The sequence below is a fragment of the Sphaerodactylus townsendi genome, linkage group LG07 (assembly GCF_021028975.2).
Source record: "Sphaerodactylus townsendi isolate TG3544 linkage group LG07, MPM_Stown_v2.3, whole genome shotgun sequence".
In the NCBI taxonomy this organism is placed as follows: domain Eukaryota; kingdom Metazoa; phylum Chordata; class Lepidosauria; order Squamata; family Sphaerodactylidae; genus Sphaerodactylus; species Sphaerodactylus townsendi.
This window is the reverse complement of record NC_059431.1, coordinates 843,950-868,927: the sequence shown is the minus strand read 5'-3', so window position 1 is coordinate 868,927 and position 24,978 is coordinate 843,950. Positions and strand designations below refer to the sequence as shown.

The 24,978-nt window shown below is 46.0% G+C and overlaps 1 protein-coding gene across 2 annotated transcripts in view; it reads left to right on the top strand.

The window, feature by feature from the left end:
- Positions 1–24,978, top strand: part of FAM219A (family with sequence similarity 219 member A) — a 92,187-nt gene that overhangs the window by 57,449 nt on the left and 9,760 nt on the right. For both annotated transcript variants that reach the window (XM_048502832.1, XM_048502831.1), the window contains exon 3: positions 24,349–24,451. In XM_048502832.1, the coding sequence (XP_048358789.1) occupies positions 24,349–24,451 (103 nt within the window). The remainder of the gene's footprint in view (positions 1–24,348; positions 24,452–24,978) is intronic.

Below are 24,978 nucleotides of genomic sequence, written 5' to 3'. Positions count from 1 at the left end.
CGGAGGATCCAGCCGCTGATGGTGCCCCCCTTCTTTGGCCCTTGACATCTGGGCCAACTGCCACCTAATGAGACTCGCCATTCCTCCCTTTTGGGGGGGAGGGAACTTATAATCAGTATGCTGGACGCCCCCCCCTCCCCTTTATGGGAGGGGAGGGAGCTTTTAAAATAGACTGTTGAACGCCATCTATTTTATTGGGTTTATGGTTTATCTATTAGAAATAGCTTTATGGTTTTATCGCTGCTTTTAAAATGTTTTCATTATCCTACATTGTTATTCCTATGTTGTACACCGCCCAGAGCCCCTCGGGGATGGGGCGGTATAAAAGCTTAAGGAAATAAATAAATAAATAAATAAAATCCAGCCTCTCTTTAAAACCTCCGAAGAAGAAGACTCCACCACACTCGGAGGTAGTGCATTCCACTGTCCAACAGCCCTTACTGTCAAGAAGTTTTTCCTAATGATTAGGTGGAATCTCTTCTCCTTCACCTTGAACCCATTATTATTCCTGGTCCTAGTCTCTGGAGCAGCAGAAAACAAGCTTTCTCCCTCACCAACATGACATCCCTTCAAATATCTAAACATGGCTACCGTAGCACCTCTTCACCTTCTCTTCACCAAACTAAACATCCCCAGCTCCCTAAGTCTCTCCTCGTGAATTCCGTACCGTTTACCATTTTGGTTGCCCTCCTCTGGACCCATTCCAGCTTGTCAGTATCCTGACTTTCAATTGAGATGTAGCTGTAAGAATTTTCTGGAATTTTAGTATTTAAGATTAGGTTGTTTGTTTGTTTGTTTGTTTATTATGTTTGTATACCGCCCTCCCCCGAAGGGCTCAGGGCGGTGAACACAAAGTATACAATCAGAGCACAAGGTAAAATCAACAACAACCAAGAACAGGGGTAGGGAACCTGCGGCTCTCCAGATGTTCAGGAACTACAATTCCCACCAGCCTCTGTCAGCATGGCTAATTGGCCATGCTGGTAGGGTCTGATGGGAATTGTAGTTCCTGAACATCTGGAGAGCCGCAGGTTCCCTACTCCTGACCAAGAATAATTAAATTGTGGCTCTGTACATTTTAAAACTAAACCCCGTTAAAACACAGCGTTCTAATTACAAAACACAATAGATGGTTTAGTTACCATCTACATTTTAAATTGTTTTAGGTATGTGTTTGTTGGGGGGAAAGGCAATATATAAGCTAACTAACTAACTATCTATTTTTTTTATTATATATTTATTTGTTTGTTTATTTATTTATTCGTTCATTCATTCATTCTTTGGATTTTTATACCGCCCTATCCCCAGGGGGCTCCGGGCGGTATACAACATATAGACGTAGTACAGTCATAAAATAACTAAAACCTTTAAAAGCAGCGATAGAAACAATAAAAGACTAGAAATAGTAAGTATAATAAATATAGGTATAAGTGGCGTCCGACAACCCCATTTTCAAAATCCTCTCCCAAGGGGGAGGGACGGCAAATCCCATTAGGTGACAGAGACCCAGATGTAAGGGGCCAAGAAAAGAGGGGGGGCACCATCAGCGGCTGGATCCTCCAAAGGCCCGGCGGAACAGCTCTGTCATACAGGCCCTGCGGAACTCGCCGAGATCCCGCAGGGCCCGGACAGCTGGAGGAAGAGCGTTCCACCAGACTAGGGCCAGAGCTGTAAAGGCCCTGGCCCGCGTGGAGGCCAGCTGCATCATTGAGGGGCCAGGGACCACCAATAGATTGGCCTCAACTGAGCGAAGAGGCCTAGAGTATCTAGTGTACTGAAGAGTATCTAGTGTACTGAAGAGTATCTAGTGTACTGAAGGGCCAAAAAAATGAAACAGCACCTTCTGTTTATTTAACTTAATTTATAGAAGCAGTAGAGGAGAAGTTTGGATTTATACCCTACCTGTCTCAAGGCGACTTACAAACTCCTTTTCTTTCCCAGCAACAGACAGCTTGTGAAGGAGGTGGGACTGAAAGAGTTCTGAGGGAACTCTGACTGAGTCAAAGTCACCTATCAGGCTCCAGATGGAAGAGCGGGGAATCAAACCTGGTTCTCCAGATCAGTCCTCCACTCTTAACCACACACCAAACTAGCTCTCTTAGGGTTTCTTGCCGATCCGCCGTTAAACCTTTGCCTTGTCGGCTCTCTGAAAATGACCACCGCCCAGTCCTGAGCTTCTGTGAAGGGAATGCGCTGGCCGTAGCTCCGTGTCTCCCCAGCACACCCCCCAAGTAGAGCTTCTGCCAAATCTGCGCCCGTGGGTCTCCAGGGAAACTAGGCATCTCTGGGAAGAGCTTCCCATTTCGCGATCAGTGTCTACTTACATCCTTGAAAAGAAGAAGAAGAGTTTGGATTTATATCCCCCCTTTCTCTCCTGCAGGAGACTCAAAGGGCTGATGAGAAATCTCCTTGCCCCTTCCCCTCAACAGCAAACACCCTGTGCTAAGTGGGTGGGAGCTGAGAGGAGGCTCCGACAAGCTGTGAGCAGCTTAAAGGTCACCCAGCTGGGCATGTGTGCCAAGTGCACAGGGCTAATCTGAATTCCCGGGCAAGCCTCCCACAGCTCCAGGAAGCAGAGCTGGGAATCAAACCCGGTTCTTCCAGATTAGATACACGAGCTCTTAACCTCTTACGCCACTGCTGCTCCTGATTCTCCAGGGTGCCTGCATACTTAGGATATCAAGCACCCTCAAAAGTACGTGTTGCTTTCTTGGGGCAGATCCCAAATGCAGCTGCATGATAAATACAGGCTGGGATTTTCCCCCCTTCCAGTCCATTTCCTATTGATGGCCCCCAAAGTTTTTCTTCTGTTGCTGCCGCTGCATACTGTCATCATTTTCATAGAGCACTTTTCACAACCCCAAGATCCCTTAGTTCAGCGGTGGCGAACCTATGGCACAGGTGCCAGAGGTAGCACTCAGAGCCCTTTCTGTGGGCTGCGTCGCACAGAGTTCATCGTAATGTGGAAGGCGGAAAATCACCCCTGCGCGCACACACCACCGCGTCTAAGCTAGCTGGGCCGGAGTCAACACCTGGGAAGTAAACTTGGTTGCTGGCAATGGGTAAACCCTCCTAGGGTCATGATTCACTCCATTGAAGCTGCCAGTTGCGGTTGCTTCACTGGCTTCCTCCCAAGTAGCGTGCACCTCCCAGATTAACGTTTTTTTCTAAACTAAAACCTCAGCATTCCAGGTTGGAAATTGCCGTGGTTGGCTGCTTTGGCGATAAATAAAGTGGGTTTTGGGTTGCAATTTGGCCACTCGGTCTCGGAAAGGTTCGCCATCACTGCCTTAGTTGATCCACTGCTGCCAACTTGGACTATACCAGTGTGTTTAAAGGTGGGATGTTTTGCTGCTAGTATGAACCTCGGTACATTTACTTAATTAGCCATGTTGTTGCTCAGTCACTCAATTCAGTCGATTCCTGCTAAAGTTCTTCACAGCTGCTTTGATCTTCGCCCTCCTGAATAATTGGTGTCATTTGTAAACTTGTTGACCTCCGCTGTTCACCTCTGTTTCTAGACTATTCACAAACAAACCACTTAGCCCCCCGTTCCAGCACAAGATACCTGGGGAACTCCACTCCTGACACCCACTGTTAAGAGAATAGCCCCTTTACTCCTTCCCTCTATTGCTTGTTGCTAGCCACAAGTCAATCCGCAACAAGACGATCCAATTTAATGTTGTAACCATGGGTCATAAGATACCATAAATATCAGACGTAGACACACTCAAGAACATACCACCAGAATATAGCAGTGAAAGGCAACTTCAGTGCGAGAAATCAGTTGGCTTTCTTGTAAAGGAAGGATAAAACAACTGGAGGTCTTTTGTTTAGAAGCAGGGGGGCAGTGGTAGTGGCAGAGTTTGTCCTCAGAGTTTTATAAAAATACGACAAGTGTGGGCAAAGGGAAGGAAGCGTGTATTGTCAAAGGCTTTCACGTCCAGACTCAACTGATTGTTGTGGGCTTTCTGGGCTGCGTGGCTGTGGTCTGGTAGATCTTGTTCCTAACGTTTCGCCTGCATCTGTGGCTGGCATCTTCAAAGGCGTATCACAAAGAGAAGTGGACACAGTGTGTAATAGACTTCTCTCTGTGATACACCTCTGAAAATGCCAGCCACAGATATATGGCAAATATTAAGAACAAGACTACTGAACCATGTACGCAGCCAGAAACCATCACAACCGGAAGGAAGCGTGCTTTCAGTGTGCAGGGTTTGGAGAATTTGTTGCCCCGAGGTTTCCTGATGACCATGAACTCAAAGGTTTTTGATTACTTCCTAGAGGACATCTGTTAGCTCTGGTCGGTAAAACTGGAACTCACCGCAGTCTGTCCAAGTACTAGTCACATTCAGCAGAGAATGTCTGCACCGCGCTCTGCTTATTTTTTAAAAAATAATTTTTATTGTATCATTTGAATATTCCATTTTATATTAATACTCTTCTTCATTCGTTTTCAAACAATGCAGTTTTCCCTTTTTTCCCTCCTGTATTTTCTTCATAGTTTTATCAAACAGCAGTAAGTTCATTCTTTGTAATCTCTTCTCCCATATCTCCTCATTGACTCCAGCTTCTTTCCTTCAGTCCATATATTGTCCATATCTTCAAAATTTGCATCTGTTTTATCTTGCCACAGTTTATTTTTTGTTATTATTTTGAAAATGTCCAGTGTCACTTGTTCCCAGATATATTCCAACCATTTCTGGATTGTCCATTTTTCTTTTCTTTCCAGCCTAAAGCTATTGTTGCATGTGCTGCTTTGATCATTATTTTATACATGTAGCTATATTTTTTATCTACCCTTCTATCCTCCATTACACCCGTGAACATTAAATCTTTATTTATCCCAATATTAATTATATAAATTATATAAATTTAAGAAATAAATAAATAAATAAATAAATAAATAAATATTAATCTTCACCAGTTTCTCGATATATAACATTACGGTTGTCCTAAAAAAAATTCACTTCTATACATTCCGTCCACATATGGCTAAAATATGCCTCCTGATCTCCGCAGTGCCAGCATTTAGGACTAAGTCCTTTAATCATATATGCTAGTTGTTTTGGTGTTTTATACCATTTCAATATTATATGCTAATTGTTTTGGTGTTCTATACCATTTCAATATTATATGCTAGTTGTTTTGGTATTCTATACCATTTCAATATTAGAAATTTTTCTCTCTTTCTCACAGTACTAGAACCAGGGGGCATTCATTGAAAATGCTGGGGGGAAGAATTAGGACTAATAAGAGAGAACATGCATGGCATGTGATTGGTGTTTTGGAATATGCTGCCAGGGAGGTGAGTGATGGCCACTAACCTGGATAGCTTTAAAGGGGCTTGGACAGATTTATGGAGGAGAAGTCGATCTATAGCGGGGTAGGAGACCTGCGGCTCTCAGATGTTCAGGAACTACAATTCCCATCAGCCTACAGCATGGCCAATTGGCCATGCTGACAGAACTGAAGGGAATTCTAGTTCCTGGGCTATCTGGAAAACCGCAAGTTCTGATCTCTTGATCCTCCTTGATCTCAGATTGCAAATGCCTTAGCAGACCAGGTGCTCGGGAGCAACAGTCGCAGAAGGCCATTGCTTTCACATCCTGCACGTGAGCTCCCAAAGGCACCTGGTGGGCCACTGTGAGTAGCAGAGTGCTGGACTAGATGGACTCTGGTCTGATCCAGCTGGCTTGTTCTTATGTTCTTATGTTCCTAATATCACTTTTCTTTCCAACTCCATATATTTCTCAATCTTTGTATTTTTCCAACTGGCTATTCGCGCTCTGCTTATGAATTTTTGTACAGTGCCATCTGAGGGGCCCCTGTTGGAAACAAGGAGGCTCAGTTAGGTACACCTTGTGGCTGATCCACCAAGGGCATTGTTACCTTAAGAGGTTTGCGGGGAAAACAGTGCATTTGTATGTATCAGATGACGGATACCTTAATTACTGTCACATCCCCAGCTTTGTTCTGCAGCAAAGCAATTAATCTTGATTTGCTAATTTTAGAATCAGGCCGTCGGGTTTGGGTTCTTTTGTAAGATGCGGCAACCGTTCCAGCCAGGAATCTCAGCCTCCCCGTGCAGCTTGTGGCAACAGCCTGCTGGCTCCCCACCCACCACCCCCCGGTGCTCCCTGAATGCTGTTTCCACTGTCTGGAGCAGCAAAGCAGAAATCCAATTTAAGCACATTCTGTCTTGTTCCCGACTTGTTTTTAGACATCACTTACACCTACGCCAAGCTGCTGGGAAGCATTTACCTGCGCTCCGAGCGGAAGACGTAACATTGTGGAAAGGTTGCATGCCAGCGTGTTTGTGGTGGATCTGGCTTGTAGGCTTTGCGTGGGCACCAAAACAAGATCAGGTGTGAAGCACCGAAATGCCACAGCTTCTGTGCGGTGTGCTGCCCTAAGCAAAGAACCTTTCGGTGAGAGTTGACAGGGCCTAAAAACACCTTTGTGATCTGGGCAACTATGCCTTGCGTAGAATGTGTTCAAAACCGTCCAGTCTTGTCATTTTGTATCAGCAGGCTTCAGGTGCGAGATGCAGAAAGGGAGGGGCTGTGGCTCAGTAGAAGAAGAAGAAGAGTTTGGATTTACATCCCCCCTTTCTCTCCTGTGGGTGACTCAAAGGGCCTTACAATCTCCTTGCCCTTCCCCCCCTCACAACAAACACCCTGTGAGGTAGGTGGGGCTGAGAGAGCTCAGAAGAACTGTGACTAGCCCAAGGTCACCCAGCTGGCGTGTGTGGGAGTGCCCAGGCTAATCTGAATCCCCCAGATAAACCTCCACAGCTCAGGCGGCAGAGCTGGGAATCCAACCCGGTTCCTCCAGATTAGATACACGAGCTCTTAACCTCCTATGCCACTGCTGCTCCTGTGGAGCATGGCATGGCTGTGCGTGGCACGCAGGACGTCCCAGGTTCAATCCCCGGCATCTCTGGTTAGAAAGGACCGGACAGTAGGCGATGTGAATGACCTCAGCCTGGAACCCTGGAGAGCGGCTGCCAGTCTGAGCAGACAAAACTGATCTTGGGGTGCTGTGTGGTTTCCAGGCTGTATGACTGTGTTCTAGCATCATTCTCTCCTGATGTTTCGCCTGCATCTGTGGCTGATCCTTTGAAGATCCTCTGAAGATGCCAGCCACAGATGCAGGTGAAACGTCAGGAGAGAATGCTGCTAGAACACGGCCATACAGCCCGGAAACTACACGACTCCCCAGTGATTCCGGGCGTGAAAGCCTTCGACAATATTGACCTTAATGGACTGTTGGTAAAGCAGCTTCTCCAGCACCTTGAAACCCACCCACCCACCCCACCCCAGCAGTTCTACATGGCCCCTTCCTGAAACAAGATGCGACCAGGTCAACAGAAACGTCTCTCTTGATAAGTTCTTCAGTTTTATCGATAGTCTATCCCAGTGTTTCCCAACCTTCGGCTACATCGCGGGTACCCTTGAGCCTCGCATTCTTCATATCTCCAGGAGTACCCTTGTAGGAGTTCATTTGAAATTTTTTTTACATTTTTAGAGTTTTTTCCCGTTTTTGGCCTGTAGGTGGGGGGAGTGGCAAGCGGGGGGAGGGGCGGGAAAACAGCATTTCCAGACACGTTGTTTGTTTGCTAGAATTGACATGGATTAAGGAGGAGGATTTAAAAGGAGAGCTCCGTTTAAAATCTACCCCATCCACACGAATTTCAGGCAAATAAAACAATGCTGTTTTTCAAGTGTGGTTTAAAGGGACCCCAGAAACTTCCAACCCCCCTTCAAAGATCCCATTTGATTCGAGGGGGGGGGGGGGCAGAGCAGTAACATTGTCATTGGTACCCTGGGACGTGCTTATGAGTACCCAAAATTGAGGGTACCCACGGCACCTAGTTGAGAATCGCACTGTCTATCCATTTCCAATGGCCAGAGGTCTTATCAGGATTGGCTCTCCTGATGCTCTGTCCACCCTTGAGCCGTGAAGTGGAGTGGTCACAGAGGATTTAGAAACTTATTTATGAAAATATTTATACCCCCGCCTATCCTCTGCTCAAGGCGACTGACAATGAATTCCCTCCTCTGCAAATCGCCTTGTACATCCGAAGTGGAAATGCTGTACTGTTGACTTGAGAGGTCATGAGATGGAGCGATGGACCAGGGAGAGCTGAATCCAGATGCACGTCTTGATTTAATGGTTCCATTTCAAGTTGAACCTCTTGAGTGGTGGCTTCACTGGACGGCCACCATATGAGGGGATGACCTCCAAATCCTCCTGCAATTAACAGCCTTGGTTCGGTCTTGCAGATCGGAGGGTTGTGGAGGGTTGTGGAGCAGCAGTGGCGTAGTGGCTAAGAGCAGTGGCTAAGAGCAGGTACACTCTGATCTGGAGGAACCGGGTTTGATTCCCAGCTCTGCCGCTTGAGTTGTGGAGTCTTATCTGGGGAATTCAGATTAGCCTGTGCACTCCCACACACGCCAGCTGGGTGACCTTGGGCTAGTCACAGCTTCTCGGAGCTCTCTCAGCCCCACCTACCTCACAGGGTGTTTGTTGTGAGGGGGGAAGGGCAGGGAGATTGTCAGCCCCTTTGAGTCTCCTACAGGAGAGAAAGGGGGGATATAAATCCAAACTCTTCTTCTTCTTCCTTGTTGTTAAGTTGGATCTTCCTCTTTTTCTCCTGCTTTTCCTCACTTGAGGACAGCGAGCAAATCATCTTCTGGGGTGCTGTGTGGTTTCCGGGCTGTATGGTCGTGTTCTAGCAGCATTCTCTCCTGACATTTCGCCTTCTGAAGATCCTCTGAAGATGCCAGCTACAGAAGCAGGCGAAACGTTAGGAGAGAATGCTGCTAGAACACAGCCATACAGCCCAGAAACCACACAGCACCCCAGTGATTCCAGCCGTGAAAGCCTTCGACAAATCATCTTCCGTTCCCCGTGTGTAATAGTGACTCACCTAACAACAACATCCTGAAGATGACTGAGACAACAGGAAAACAAATGGTACATTAAAAATGTCTGAATGAGTGGTTGAAATTGGTGGCAAATGGGACTTAATAGCTTAGCGTTCTTTAGAGAGGAAAGTAATCATTCTTTTTGCTAGGAAGTAAGAGTTTTGTTTTGCTTCGTTACTTAGCTTTGCTATGTGAAGTGCAAATTATTTGATCAGTGTGCTGATGGGGGAAAAAACCCAATGCTTTTCTGAGAAAGAAGAGAAGAAGAGTTTGGATTTATATCCCCCCTTTCTCTCTTGCAGGAGACTCAAAGGGGCTGACAATCTCCTTGCCCTTCCCCCCTCACAACAAACACCCTGCGAGGTAGGTGGGGCTGAGAGAGCTCCGAGAAGCTGTGACTAGCCCAAGGTCACCCAGCTGGCGTGTGTGGGAGTGCCCAGGCTAATCTGAATTCCCCAGATAAGCCTCCGCAGCTCAGGCAGCAGAGCTGGGAATCAAACCCGGTTCCTCCAGATTAGATACACGAGCTCTTAATCTCCTATGCCACTGCTGCTCCTTGGTTGGGGAACGTTATAACACTTGAGCTGTTATCTCAAGGCTGGGTCCTCCAGCCAGGAGTACACTTGTTAGATTTCACTTCCATAAAAAGGTTGCCTGCCCTAGAGAAGATTAATTTTCACTACAAAGGCTAGCCTTTTGGCCTGGGACACGCGTGCGAATCCCTTGGGCCGGCATTCATTTTCCTCCTAGAGAGCATTCATTAGAAAGTGAGACCGAAAATTAGATTGCGTTTCCAAGGAAGCGGGAGCTGAAGCAACGAATCCGGGGGTTAAGGCGGCGGCAGTCCCTCACCTCTGGAGACCTGGCTGGGGCTGCGGATAATGAATGACCGGTGTCTTTCAACCGCTTCTTTTTTCTTCTTAGTCCTTTGGGAACTTCTCCCTGTCTCCTGGCGGAAGAAAGTCGGGCGTGTTGTAGCCTGGGGCGGAGGCCCGGTTTTGTTTGGAAAATGGTCTGTGGGGTTGAATTGGTGCAGTGGCTGCGAGGCAGCTGAAGGCTGTTTCTGTAGCACAGTGATGGTGAACCGTTTTGAGACCGAGTGCCCAATTTGCAACCCAAACCCCACTTATTTATCGCAAAGTGCCAACCCGACAATTTAACCTGAATGCTGAGGTTTTAGTTTAGAAAAAACCAGTTGGCTCCCTCTTCCTCCACCCCACCTGCTCGAGCAGGAGCCAGCCTGCTCTAGCCTCCAGGAAGTTCCGCTTGCACCGCTCTGTGCCTCTCTAGCATCTCTGCCTTCTCTTAGGAAGCGGCCACATGGAGCACCCTGCAAGGCTGAGCAGGCCCGCTCAGCCGAGTCCTCCCCTGCTCCCACTGTAAAGAGTGCTGGCGCCGCGTCGTATTTCAGTGTGCCCCAGGCCAACCTAGATGTGTGAGTGGGGGGTGGTGGTGATTTTCCGCCCCCCTCATGATGAACTCTGTGTGCGCGTGCCCACAGAGAGGGCTCCGAGTGCCACCTCTGGCACCCGTGCCCATCTGGAGATTACGCTCATCCCACTGCTGCTTAGCATCTCAATGACTGGGGGGTGTCGATCCTCGCGGCAGTGAAAAGCTTAATCCATCTGGCAAAATTGTTAGTTCCCCAGTGGGGAAGAAGAAGAAGGGTTTGGATTTATACCCTGCCTTTCTCTCCTGTAAGGAGACTCAGGGGGACTTACCAGCTCTTTTATTTTATTTATTTATTGGGCTTATAGACCACCCTCCCTCAAAGGGCTCAGAGCGGTGAACGACCATAAAACACAGCTTTAAAACACAGTATAAAAGAACTAAATATCACTTAATAAAACCAGGAACCATATCATATCCCTCCCCCCCCCCCACCCTTGCACCCACAGGAGGCCAGATGGAACAGTAGTGATGTTCTTAACCAGGTCTGTCTTACAGGCCCTGCAGAAACTCTGCAGGTCCCGCAGGGCCCTGGTCTCCCTTGAATGCCTGTTCCACCAGGTGGGGGGCAGGGCTGTAAAAGCCCTGGCCCTTTTAGAGGCCAGCCTGATTTATTTTAGGGCCAGGGATCACCAATAGGTTCTCCTCCGAAGAACGGAGGGGCCTAGTGGAGCGACATGGGGAGAGGCAGTTCCTTAGGGATACTGATCCAAAGCTGTGAATGGCTTCCTCTCCCCACAGCAGACCCCTTGTGAAGTCAGTGGGGCTGAGAGAGTTCAGAGACAACTGTGACCAAGATCACCCAATAGGCTTCAAGTGTAGGAGCTGGGAAGTGAATCCACCAGATAAAAGCCCATCAGTGGTGTAGAATAGCAGGTCACCCTCCTCTGGTCGCCGTCCTCTGGACCTGCTCTAGATTATCAATATCTTTCTTAAATGGCCGTGCCCAGAACTGAACACAGTAAGAACATAAGAACAAGCCTGCTGGATCAGACCAGAGTCCATGTGGTCCAGCACTCTGCTACTCGCAGTGGCCCACCAGGTGCCTTTGGGAGCTCACCTGCAGGATGTGAAAGCAATGGCCTTCTGCTGCTGCTGCTCCCGAGCACCTGGTCTGCTAAGGCATTTGCAATCTCAGATCAAGGAGGATCAAGATTGGTAGCCATAGATCGACTTCTCCTCCATAAATCTGTCCAAGCCCCTTTTAAAGCTATCCAGGTGAGTGGCCATCACCCCCTCCTGTGGCAGCATATTCCAAACAGCCATCACCCGTTGCGTGAAGAAGTGTTTCCTTTTATTAGTCCTAATTCTTCCCCCCAGCATTTTCAATGGATGCCCCCTGGTTCTAGTATTGTGAGAAAGAGAGTTCCTTAGGTATGCTGGTCCAAAGCTGTGAATGGCTTCCTCTCCCCACAACAGACCCCTTGTGAAGTCAGTGGGGCTGAGAGAGTTCGGAGAGAACTGTGACCAAGGTCACCCGGTAGGCAAGTGGAGGAGCTGGGAAGCGAATCCAGTTCACCAGATAAAAGCCCATCACTGGTGTAGAATAGCAGGTCACCCTCCTCTGGTCGCCCTCCTCTGGACCCCACTCTAGATTGTCAATAGCCCAGAACTGAACACAGTACTCTAGGTGAGGTCTGACCAGTTCTCCAGATTAGAGTCCGTTGCTGTTAACTGCAGCACCACATTGGCATGTGAAAACCTTGAGTTTTGATGTGGCTGGGTATATGCACTGAACTCCACAGGAGTAAAGATTGTTTTTATTCACTTCATGCATAACCTACCTTTCACATCCTAGATTCTAGCGGGTTACCAAATGTTTTCTTTAAAAAGTTTAATCACATCTCCCCCCTTTTACATTCTGGGCCCTTAATTTTATGGGGCCCTCAGCTCTCTTGGTTTGTTTTTTCCAGGGTGGGTTTATTATATTTTATGAAGTTTTACGCCGGACGCCGCTGTAATTTTGTTTCATTCGCTGTTTTAACTGGGTTTTAATGTGATTGTTTGGTACTATGATGTTCACCCCCAGAACCCTTCGGGGGAGGGGCGGTATATAAAATTGATTATAAATAAATAAATAAATCATGGATTTCCACTAAACAGTGCAAATAAGACCAGGATTATGAAATTGAGGAACATTGCAAACAACAGAAACAACAAGGAAAAAAAACTGTCTTGAAACAGTTCTTCCTGATGTTTGGGTGGAATCTCTTCTCCTGCACCTTGAACCCATTTCTCCTGGTCCTAGTCTCTGAGGCAGTAGAAAACAAACTTGCTCCCTCTTCAACATGACAGCCCTTCAAATATTTAAACATAGCTATCATGTCCCCCCTTAACCTTTGCTTCTCCAGACTAAATATCCCCAGTTCCCTAAACCTCTCTTCATAGGGCATAAACTCCAGACCTTTTACCATTTTGGTCGCCCTCCTCTGGACCTGTTCCAGATTGTCAATATCTTTCTGAAATTGCCATGCCCAGAGCTGAACACAGTACTCTAGGTGAGGTCTGACCAATGCAGAGTAGAGTGTGGTACAATGACTTCCCTCGAAGTATCTGACAGAGTGGACTTGTGATGCATGAAATGCTAGTCTTTAAGATGCCACTAGATGTGTGTTCGTTTTGCTGCGACAAACTAACACAGCTTCCCCTTTGCAGTTGAGCAGACGACGGTGGTTCTTCATGAAGCGACCACTTCATGCAGCAGTGGCGTAGGGGGTTAAGAGCTCGTGTATCTAATCTGGAGGAACCGCGTTTGATTCCCAGCTCTGCCGCCTGAGCTGTGGAGGCTTATCTGGGGAATTCGGATTAGCCTGGGAACTCCCACACACACCAGCTGGGTGACCTTGGGCTAGTCACAGCTTCTCGGAGCTCTCTCAGCCCCACCCACCTCACCGGGTGTTTGTTGTGAGGGGGGAAGGGCAAGGAGATTGTAAGCCCCTTTGAGTCTCCTGCAGGAGAGAAAGGGGGGATATAAATCCAAACTCTTCTTCTTCTTCTTCTCTCTCGGCTCACCCATTATAATGCACTTCTCATCAGTTTCTTAAAACGTTCTCTGAAAAATTTCGTTTTGCACAGAATGTGGCACTCAGCTTCTTGAAGACGCCCTTTTTTCAGTTTTGAAACAAACATGTTTGTAATCCTCATGACTATGGAAAGATGCTCGGACGTGCACATACTGAACCGGAGGATATGTGGGATAAGATTTTAAGGAGCAGGAAATGGGGTTTCAGTGGCCTTTGCAGCTTTACAGGCCTTTACAGTGGCCTTTACGATCTCACCTCCTTGTGACTGGCGGAAACAGAATAAATTATGCAAAATACGAAATCATGCAGATTCACTTAATTTGCAGTACTGAACGGGCCTCGCAGTTTGATTGCTTGAGTGCTGAACTTCACTGTGTTAAATATTTCATGGGCTATTGTCAAAGGCTTTCATAGCCGGAATCAGCTGGCTGTTGTGGGTTTTCTGGACTGTGTGGCTGGAAAAACTGCCACACCAGACAATGCACAATTTTGTGAGCTGCCGTAGCATAACACCCGGGGGGGGGGGGGGGGATTTTGAGTGAGGAAGGGCCTCTTTTAACTTTAGTTTTTTATCCTGTCCTACCCTGACCAACCTAAGCTCAGGGTAGCAGACAAAACAATCACAACCGTACAATGCAGTCAATAAAATCCAATCAGAACCATTCCTACTATGGTTGAAACACAACTGTACAAGTACCTGCGGTTTGACTGAGAACTGGCTTCACGAGATCTTAAAGATTCTTAAAGTTTCCCAGCAAAGCAAGGAAGAGGTCCCTACGGAGACCCTCTTCTGAATAAAATGCACAATAACACTCTGCCCGCCCCCACCCCCCAATCTTCAAAGGAAAGGGAAGGCCAGATTAGATGTCAAAATACAGCTGTCCTCAAAAGAGGATGGACCTGGCGGAACTCTCCCATATCCTACAGCACCCTAAGGTCAGACGGCAGGAAGTTTCACCAGGGCTGGGGCTGAAAAGGCCCAGTCGAGGCCAGTCGGACATCTTCAGCGAGACACCCGCTTTCATCTTCTGCCCCACCCTTTTATTATTGTTGTTGTTGTTGTTGTTGTTGTTGTTGTTGTTGTTGTAGATTTCACAGCTGCCAGATTTTTAGCTGGTTGTTGGCCTTCATTATGATTCGAGCCTCACCCAGAGGCCTAGGAAGTTGTAATGTATCGGCGTAGTATTCGTGCGGATCCCAGCAGGGCTGCCTTCTGAATCTGACAGGTGTTAATTTTGTCAATTCGAAGACGTTTCAAGTGCCGCCCTAGTGTTTTTGGGTTGGTGCCAGCGTGCCGATTACCACTGGGATGACCTCAGCTGGTTTGTTGTTGTTGTTGTTGTTGTTATTTGTTGTTGTAGATTTCCACAGCTCCCAGATCTTTGGCTGGTTGTTGTACATTAAATTTACAATTCGGAGAAGACCCTCACCCAGAGGGGACCTAGGGAAGTTGTAATATATTGGCATAGTATTGATGCGGATCCCAGCCAGGAGGGCTGCCTTCTGGATTTGGCAGATGTTAGATTTTGTCCAATTAGAGAGATGTTTCAAGTTACAGCTAGTGGTTTAAGGTTGAATTGCCAAGTGATACTTGATGATACTACAGGATGACCTCAGCTGGTTTATAGTGGTAGTGATGATGATAATTTAGTGATGAGTAAGTTGATGATAGTAGTGATTGATGTTATTGATACAAAAACAGTTATACACAGCAAACAAGATCAATATGCTGGATTTTGTATTACATCACACAGCCGGACACTTCCCTGAAGCATCTAGGACTGTGTGATGTATCGACGAATGAAAATGCGTGCAGAGCCAGCGAGGCAGGGTGGTGATTAAAGGAACCTCAAAGGGACTTCGAAACAAAGGAGACGCTGGCTAGTTCAGTCACGATTTATTTCATAAACTTCAAGCGATCGCATTACACGGGATGTGGATTCTGACTTTCCGGGCTTCAGAGTATGAAACTTTTACGGAACCTTCAGCCACCTCCCCAAAGCGTCCCAGCAGGTTTTCCCACGACAGAGACAGAAACAAAGCTTCAAGCACTACAAGATAATCACACGCTTCAAGGTTAAGGCCACAACCACCCCGGGCACAAAGCCCAGGAGGCAGGGAGGAATCGCGTCAAGGCCAGGCAAAAGAGGCAGAAACTAACCCCCACCTTTACCCTCCGCCTCCTCCACGAGAAGCCCCCTCCCGGGTTTTAAAGGAGGAGAAATTGCCTTATGAAAAGCAGCAATCAAATGGGGGGGCATCAATATTTTCCAACATACACCCATTGATTATGTCCTGAAGGGATATCCCACCCGGGATACCTAAATATTGCCAGAGCGATTTGCGTAATGTAGCGAGAATCAGGAATAAAGAAAGCGTCGATTTAAGTAGATGCTTGTAGCCATCAATACGATCACCGGCGGGGGGGAATCCTCCGTTGGAGTGCGTGCCAAGCTTATCCTGAATCCTGGAATACAGCTTGAGTAAGCCTAGAGATGAAATACCAGGGTTAAGAATAATTACTAAAAGAGGGGAATTGCAGAGCAACGCTCTAACCGGGCTGTCCACGTCGTTGATCCACCTGGAGTGATCCTAAGCAGACCTATAAATTTCTTGCCTAATTTGGAATATTTATGCACATCCCTAAGGGTTTTGGTGGACAAATAAAGCCCACGCCCCCACTTGCAGAGGAAAATCCATTCTATGTTTGTCAGCTTGTCTCTTTTTGGGCTTCCCTCTAAAGCGCTTGCGAGGCTGAGGAAGAGGCCAGTTACACCAACCTTCAGCTAGAGACCCAGGATCCAGTCGATCGCAAAGTCAGGGGTTGAAGCGCTACTGTAGTCGGGGAGCTACAGGGAATTAGCAGGAGACGCAGTGACCGAGAGACCGCTTCAAAGGCGAGGAGTTTTATTGGTGCTGCTTTATGTAGAACCGCGTTGTTTGTAAGGCATGATAAGTGAAGGGTAGCGAAGCTCCGTCCAGTTATCCCTGAAGTGATAGTTGAGGTTGTAGCTTAGCGTAGGTGCTTACTGCTCAAAGCTGGAGTTCACAGCAGCACCAATGAAACTCCGTTTGAGAGTGGTCTCGGGTGCGATTACGTTCCCCCGTTAACCCTAGCTCCCCGATCAAAGGCTTCAGCTGACTTTGGTGACGGCTGGTTCCGGTCCTCTAACTGAAGAGTAGCCTTTGGCAACTGACATATGAAGGTGATTTTGTCGAAGCGCAGCGATTGTTACCTTCAGAAAGAAGTTACCCGTCCAAGGTCTTTGGAAAGCACTGCACTGCGCTTTGACATATGGTAGTGATTTTGTCAGAAGGCGCCCGATTGTTACCCACTTCGAAGGTGCCGTCCAAGGTCTTTTAGGCACTGCACTGTGCCGATCACCCACTAGGACCACCTGCTTGCATGGTTTGTGTACCCCAGAGTCTTTGTAATTCGAAGTCAGCCAAATCCTCAGCATTATGCGTGTATAAAAGTTTTTTTCCAGTTGCTTCTCCACCAGATTTCCTGCTTGTCACACCAGGAATTGCAGCATCAATATCCACACTTTCTTTTTTTTCCCACAATCGCATTGAGGAGTCCAGGAGTATTGTGTTCCCAGAAGGCACTTTGTCGAAGTCTGAATTATTGTTTGTTTGTTGTTATTTATTTATTTATTTGTTGTTTGTTGTGCATTAATTTGGCTTTTATACCGCCCACTTGGAGACTCTACAGAAGTGATTATTACTACATTTCAACGTATAATATAAATAAGGAAAAGGAGCCCTCTCAATAAATTAAATACAAAAATTAAATACAAAAATTATTTATTCACGGTCCTAGTTTGCCTTTTTCACTTTTTTTTACTGAGGCTCAAGGGGATTACATAAAATAATCTCGTGCAATCAGCATGAGGATAATGTCGGACTTGCAGGACCGTTATAGGAATTAGCAGCGACACCATGTTCTGTGACATGCTTTGAGACCTGAAAGCATGATGCGCATACCGAGCAGTTGCGCTGTTATGAATTCTGGACGACTCCCAGCGCTCCTTCGTGTTGGGTTGCCCAGCGAGCAGCCTTGTCAATACCCTTCTTGAATTGCAGTGCCCAGAACTGTACACAATATTCCAGGTGAGGTCTAACTCAACGCAGAATAGAGAGGTACAATTACATCCCTTGATTACATCCCAAAATTGCATTACCTTTCTTGGTCGCCACATCACACTTCATGTTTAGCTTATGGTCCACTAAGACTCCCAGATCCGTGGGGTGCTGTGTGGTTTCCGGGCTGTATGGCCATGTTCAAGCAGCATTCTCTCCTGACGTTTCACCTGCATCTGTGGCTATCTGTTGAAGCTGGCTGGCCATTTTATAAATCGTGGAAGTAGACCACCCTTGCAGAATGCGAAAAGTGCAAACCAAGAACTAGAAGACACACGAGAAGTCACCAGTGCAGGATTCTGTTTGTACTTGCTAACTACTGTCAAAGTGCTCCGCCAGACCACAGGTGTTTCCAGGCACACATCACCCTGTTGTCTATGCTTACTATATACAATTGAGGTGCCAATCAGGTGCCCATGTCTTATCTGTCTTTGACCACGGTACACAGTTGTGCACACAGCCCTAATTATGCACACGGCACCTGCTGGAAGGAGGGTCCACCTGTCATCTAGATTTTGTCCATCTAAACACATGTTCTGACACGATCTTCATTGTTACTCCCATGCTACAGTCTTCTTTGTGACTCACATGCCAGGCTACTCTATTCAGATGGCCTCACCTTTTGACCTCACAGTATACATACTCCAATTGCTTTCCATTCCTACTATCAGATCCTCTGAAGATGCCAGGCACAGATGCAGGCGAAACGTCAGGAGAGAATGCTGCTAGAACACGGCCATACAGCCCGGAAACCACACAGCACCCCAGTGATTCTGGCCGTGAAAGCCTTCGACAATACTCCCCAGATCCCTTTCGCGTGTAGTGTTGTCAAGCCAGGTGTCACCCATCCTACACCTGTGCATTTCATTTTTTTCCGCCTAAGTGTAGAATCTTACATTTGTCTCTGTTGAAATGCATTGTGTTTGTTTTGGCCCAGCTCTCTAATCTGTCCAGGTCATTTTGAATTCTGACTCTGTCCTCGGGGGTGTTGGCTACCCCTCCTAATTTGGTGCCATCTGCAAATTTGATTAGCCCCACCCCCACCAGATCCCCCCCCAACCGACAACACAGCCGCTTGCTCTCCTGTTCTCTCAGAACTGCTTCTGCGAAGTCAGAAGCACGTAGGACACTGTGAACGCCTCCCTGCTCTTTGGACGCCGATCAGCCGCCCGCAGTGCTGGGAGGCGGGCGCTCTCTGAAGGGTGTGACTTGGCGGGATGCTGCTACCTTTAATTCAGCACAGGCAAGCAGCGTCTGCAAGCCCAGGAATTAGCTGAATGCAGCATCCACTTAGATCCTAGCAGATTCGGCAATAGGATAGAGATTAATCCTGCTTGCCGGGCATTTATGAATTTAATTAAAATGGGGTTAGGGAGCCGAAGGTTTGGGCGGCGGCGACCGTGTTTGTAGACTAATTGCTGAGGATCCCAGTCTCTAAACGCTGCCAGACCTTCAAGAGGGCTTCGTGATCCAATTTTTAAGAACGTTACTTCGGAATTCAGCATTTTGCTCTTTCCTGCTTTTCAGGCACAAAAACTAAATTGTGGGTTGGGAGGAATTTTCCTCAAAAAGAGATAGTAGTAGAACTAATTGCTAGAATCATAGACTCCTTGAGCTGGAAGGGGCCATAGAGGCCATCTAGTCCAACCCCCTGTTCAATGCAGGCTCAGCCTAGACTAGAGCATCCCAGAGGAGTCTTCGTCCATCCGCTGCTTGAAGGCTGCCAGGAGAGGGAAGCTCACGGCCTCTCCAAGCAGCCAACTCCACTGCAGAAATGCTCTTACTGTAATTTTTTTCCCTAATGTCCAGCCGATGCCTTTCCTCTGGTAATTTATACCCATTATTGTGAGTCCTGTTATCTGCTGTAACAGCTCCCTGCCCTTTCCTAAGTGCCAACCATTTAAATACTTAAAAGAGTGCAATCACGTCCCCGCCTCAGTCTCCTCCAGGCTGAATATTCCCAAATCCCAGCGTGGTGTGGTGGTTAAGAGTAGGTGGATTCTAATCTGGAGAACCAGGTTTGATTCCCCACTCCTCCACCTGAGTGGCTGGGGCTTATCTGGTGAACTGGATTTGTTTCGCCACTCCTACCACATTCCTATAACTGGTGACACCTTGGGCTACAGTCACGTTCTCTCCTGACCCTCTCAGCCCCACCCTGCACACTCTACACTAGGGTGTCTACTTGGTAGTTGTGGGGAGAGGAAGGGAAAGGAGCTTGTCAGCCACCTTGAGTCTCCTTGCAGGAGAGAAAGGTGGGATATAAATCCAAACTACTACTCCTTCTCTTCCTCCTCCTCCTCCCCCCTCATAGTGCTTGGTCTCCAGGCCCGTCTTGTCGCTGTCTTCTGCACGCACTCCGGTCTGTTCACGTCCTTTTAGATGAGTTTTGGGACCCAAAAGAAAAATCTTGCTAGATCAGATAGCACAGTAAAGCCTGGCGACAGGTTGCATATTTTCTGACAGCTCCTAATGGTGTGGAGAGAAAAAGGAGATGCATTGTGGATCCTCTCTGATACTGACTTCCTTCAGCTATTGATCAGATTCCTTTGATGCACGCTGGAAGGATTTATAATTTTTCCTTAAGAAACTTAACTTGTCTAATCAGCCGTTCCGAGTGTCTCTTTATTTCTGGTTTGCTTCCTGATGAGCTTATGAAACATGATCTCCCCAATTAGTCCTAGGCGGGGGTGGGGGGGTGGGGTTCTTAAGATTTATATATGTTAGATTTGGAGACTGAAGTAGAACTCAACATGGATTCAACCAACCAAGCTACTCTAGGAGTCAGAATTCCACTTTGCACTTTACGTCATTCTTATTCTGCAAGACTGATGTCAGTAAAATTGAATCTTGATTCCTTATTAATTGATGCAATCCTCAGTTTCCCAGATTTCTATGTTTGAAAGGCAGCCAGGTGGAGCATATAAGGAGAAGAAGAGTTGGATTTTTAACCCCCCTTTCCTGTAAGGAGACTCAAGGGGGCTTACAATCTCCTTTCCTTTCCCCGCTCACAACAAACACCCTGTGAGGTAGGTGGGGCTGAGAGAGCTCCAAAGTACTGTGACTAGCCCAAGGTCACCCAGGTGGCATGTGCTGGAGTGCACAAGCTAATCTAGTTCACCAGATAAGCCTCCACAGCTCAAATGGCAGAGCGGGGGAATCAAACCTGGTTCTCCAGATTAGAGTGCACCTGCTCTTAACCACTACACCACACTGGCATATGGCACTTGGCATTTAAAAGGCCCCATCACCATCTCAATACTTGATCTGAATTGGTTCATGGGAGATGTACCCCCTGTATATTTATACAGTGTTTAAATTTAGGGGTGTATGAATTCCATTAATCCATTCACAATATCAAGATTATTTTGGGCATTTTTTCCATCTTGAAGATATTATGACAGATGCTTGGTTTTGCAGTTCTCAAAAGTGTGAATTTGTGTCTGCAGAGATAACATGCCTCTTCTTCACAGTAAAAATGTTATAAAATAAGCATATAGAGTTGAGAAAAACATGTTGATCCTATTGTTCATTTGCAAATCTTTGTACACAGAATCTTATCCTTGCCTCTTAAGTGATAAGTTTCAAGAAGTTCAATGAATAGAAGATTGTTTTGAGTGGAATAGATCTGCACAAGGAGCTAAGTGTGAGGAGGGAGGAGCAAGGGGTAAAAATTAAAGTGAAACCTTTTGTGCACAGTACTCTACAAGCATTGGGATCTTTGTGTGTATAGCTTGAAGTTTAAATGGCAATTGCAATTGATTAATTTAAATCAGATTCACCCTGATGCTAGTCTTTTCCTGTTTCCAGAAGCAACTTTGAAAAATGTTCCCGGCCCTTTCCCTATGGTTGTCTAATTAGCCATTGTCTGGATCTTAGTAATTAATAAGTTTCATGCTCTTGCCTACACAGAGTCCCTTCCAACCAGGGAAAGATACCAATCAGAGCATGCAGCAGGGCCTTTTGAGTGGTGACCCTATGGCTTCAGTTACCAGGGGGCTGCCAGGGAGACACAGTAGAAATGTGTGTGTGTGTGTGTGTGTGTGTGTGTGTGTGAGAGAGAGAGAGAGAGAGAGAGAGAGAGAGAGAGAGAGAGAACAAGGAAAGGAGAATACTCTATGCACTTCCTTACAGATCCGTCACTTCTATGATTCGTAATTGCCATTTTTTAAGTTGAGCAAATAGCTTTCCTTCCCACATTTGTATGTAGGTATGCTTCGATTCTCCCAATATGCAGCTATACTCCATGTAGCCAGATATCTTTACTGAGTATTTGTCCTGTCCCAGGTGTTGTGCCATTCCCAGTCTGATACCCATGAACAAGAACCCCGATTTGTATTTTCTGTTGTTCCAGAGTATCCATGAAACTCTCCTCCAACATCACGTTTCCAATTAATCAATTTCCTTTATATCAGCTTTCCCCATCTTCCAACTTTCATACCGATACATTGTGATGGGAAATTATGAATATGAATTATCTTGGTCACCATTCTTGGTTATACTTAAGATTTTTTTTCCTAGCTCTTTCATCTCAGTTCCTTCTGATTTCTTGGCTGCAGTCTCTTATTTGGTTGATGATGGAGCCAAGGAATAGAAAATCTTTAACAATTTCAGTTTTTTCGTTGTATAATTCCCCTGCAGTCATTACCTTTGTCGTCTTGATGTTCTTGAAATTCCACTGTAGTCCTGCTTTGGCATTTTCTGCTTTAACCTTCCTCAACAGTCATTTCAAGACTTCATTATTTTCTGTCAGTAAATGTGGTACCATCTGCATATCTCAAACTGCTAAAGTTCGGTTCACCAATTTTCACTCCACCTTCATCTAGTCGGAATAGAAATCCTCGAGTCTTTATATTTCCAATCAGAAAGTAGATAGCATGTTTCAAAGAAGATAACCAGGATGCAGAGGTACAATGCACGTTGCTTAGAGCAGATGAGAAATGCTTAGGGGCAGAACTTTAGTATTGGTTGGGAGATGAGAATTGTATGTTACTATTCTGAATTGGTGAATGAACTCATGTTAAGCAATTTCACACTGTAATCTCCCCTTGAAGCTGCTCTTTTTGAAGACTGCTACTCTTCGGTCACTTGGAAATGGCCAGATACCATCTGTTGGCTTTTTGTTTGGTTTTTGCTTTCATATTATTATTTTTTTGTTATTTCTTTCTTCTCAAAACAACAGAACAAGAATAGGAAAGGGGGAAAAAACTCAAAATCCAGTAACTAATAAAGAAAAAAGTATACGGAGAGTAGAAACAAAAATATAACAATAGTGTTGGTATATGTACACATACGTTTCTTTCAACGCAGAGGCCAATTTGCTGGTGGTTCCTGGCCCCTCAATGATGCGGCTGGCCTCCACTCGGGCCAGGACCTTTTCATCCCTGGCCCCTGCCTGGTGGAACACTCTCCCTCCAGCTGTCCAGACCCCTCACTGGGACTGCTTGAAGTGAATTCCACTTGGGGCCTGTAGAAGACTTGGGGTTGTTTCCAGCGGAGACTTTTGCAGAAGTGTCCAATTAAGCTGAGAGAATTGCCCCCCTTTTTATCCCATCCCGTTTGGAGCTCCACACTGATCATCTATGGGACCCACTTTTGTTTTGCTTCCCCCCTCTGGGAGGGTTTTAATTGGGGTTATTGCAGGACGTCATCTTTGTTAATTTTATCGCTGTGTTTTAATCTAAGGAGCCCCTCGGGGATAGGGCGGTATAAAAATCTAATAAATAAATATAAATAAATAAATGTAAATAAATAAATAAATAATTTTAATGGGGTATTTATATGGGTTATTGTACACTGTGTAGAGGAAACTATGTTGTACACCGCTCAGAGCCCTCCGGGGGTAGAGCGGTATAAAAAACCCATAAATAAATAAATAAATAAACAAGCAAATAAATAAATAAATAAATATTTCCAAATATTTTAAACCAAGTCAGTTTGCAATCGTCAGTATGCTGTGCATTCAAATACTGATAAAGTTGTAATGTCTTCAAGCCACTGATTTACAGGAGGTGAGTATTTAACCCTGCATTATTGAAACACAATAATTTTAGCTGCAGTAAGGGCACACCGGACATATTTTCGTTGACCCTCAGTTAGCCTTCAAGAGACAAGCATATAATTTAAAAGAATATTAGCCTCTTTAAAAATCAGTGAACATTCAAATACAACATTAATATCAACAATATAATTTAAAAGAATATAAGCCTCTTTAAAAGAATATCAGCCTCTTTATAATTTAAAAGAATATAAGCCTCTTTAAAAATCAGTGAACATTCAAATACAACATTAATATCAACAATAACTTTCTCATAGAAAAAATGAATGACTGGACAAGCCTAAAGCTTATGTTTAAGGGGTGTACCTTGTGAGTTACCATGCCAACCATTAGACAGTTTACTCTGCCCTTTACTAAAGAGTCGCTGTATTGTCCAATATCTTGCAAACATTTTTTAATGCATAAGTTACAACTTAAAATTCGTAAGGAGAGCAGGTATAGGAGAGCAGGTATAGACTTTAAGGCCATGACCATTGCTTGGCAAATAGGGCAGCCTAGCTCCTTATTCCATTCTGTCCTAAGTGTTGGGGGCTTCAGAGGGTGTTGGGGCAATCTTTTTTTCTCATTGTTGGTTTGTCCAGCTCAAGCTTAAGAAGAAAAGATGGAGGCTTGCAGTACCTCTTCCAAGCCTCACTTGGGAATGCAGGTTGATAACTTGAGGCTGTCCTTACTGTAGAGTTAATCAGGTCCAAAAAGAGAAGTATCATCACTGATTTGTGCAATGTCTGCCTTTCTTCCACAGAGAAACAGAGAGAGTTGGCTCGTAAGGGATCTCTGAAAAATGGGAACATGGGCAGTCCGGTAAATCAACAGCCCAAGAAGAACAACGTGATGGCACGAACAAGGTAGATTTCTTGGTGTGTTCTTAGTTGTGCATATTCCCTTTGGGATGTCAGATGTGTCAACAGCCACATCAACACATCTTAACCACTACACCATGCTGTGGTGACAGTTTGTATGTATTAATTGCAGGATCGGCAGTTTTACAGTTGTGCTTCTTAAGTGCCCTGGGCTGTATGCCATCCAGACCTGGAAACTTGCTTTCAATTTGCCTAGCAATTCCAGAACTTCATTTGTGTACTCTCAACACATGGCAGCTGGGTGACCTTGGGCTAGTCATAGATCTTGGTAGCTCTCTCAGCCCCACCCACCTCACAGGGTGTTTGTTAAGAACATAAGAACATAAGAACAAGCCAGCTGGATCAGACCAGAGTCCATCTAGTCCAGCTCTCTGCTACTCGCAGAGGCCCACCAGGTGCCTTTGGGAGCTCACATGCAGGATGTGAAAGCAGTGGCCTTCTGCGGCTGTTGCTCCCGAGCACCTGGACTGTAAGGCATTTGCAATCTCAGATCAAAGAGGATCAAGATTGGT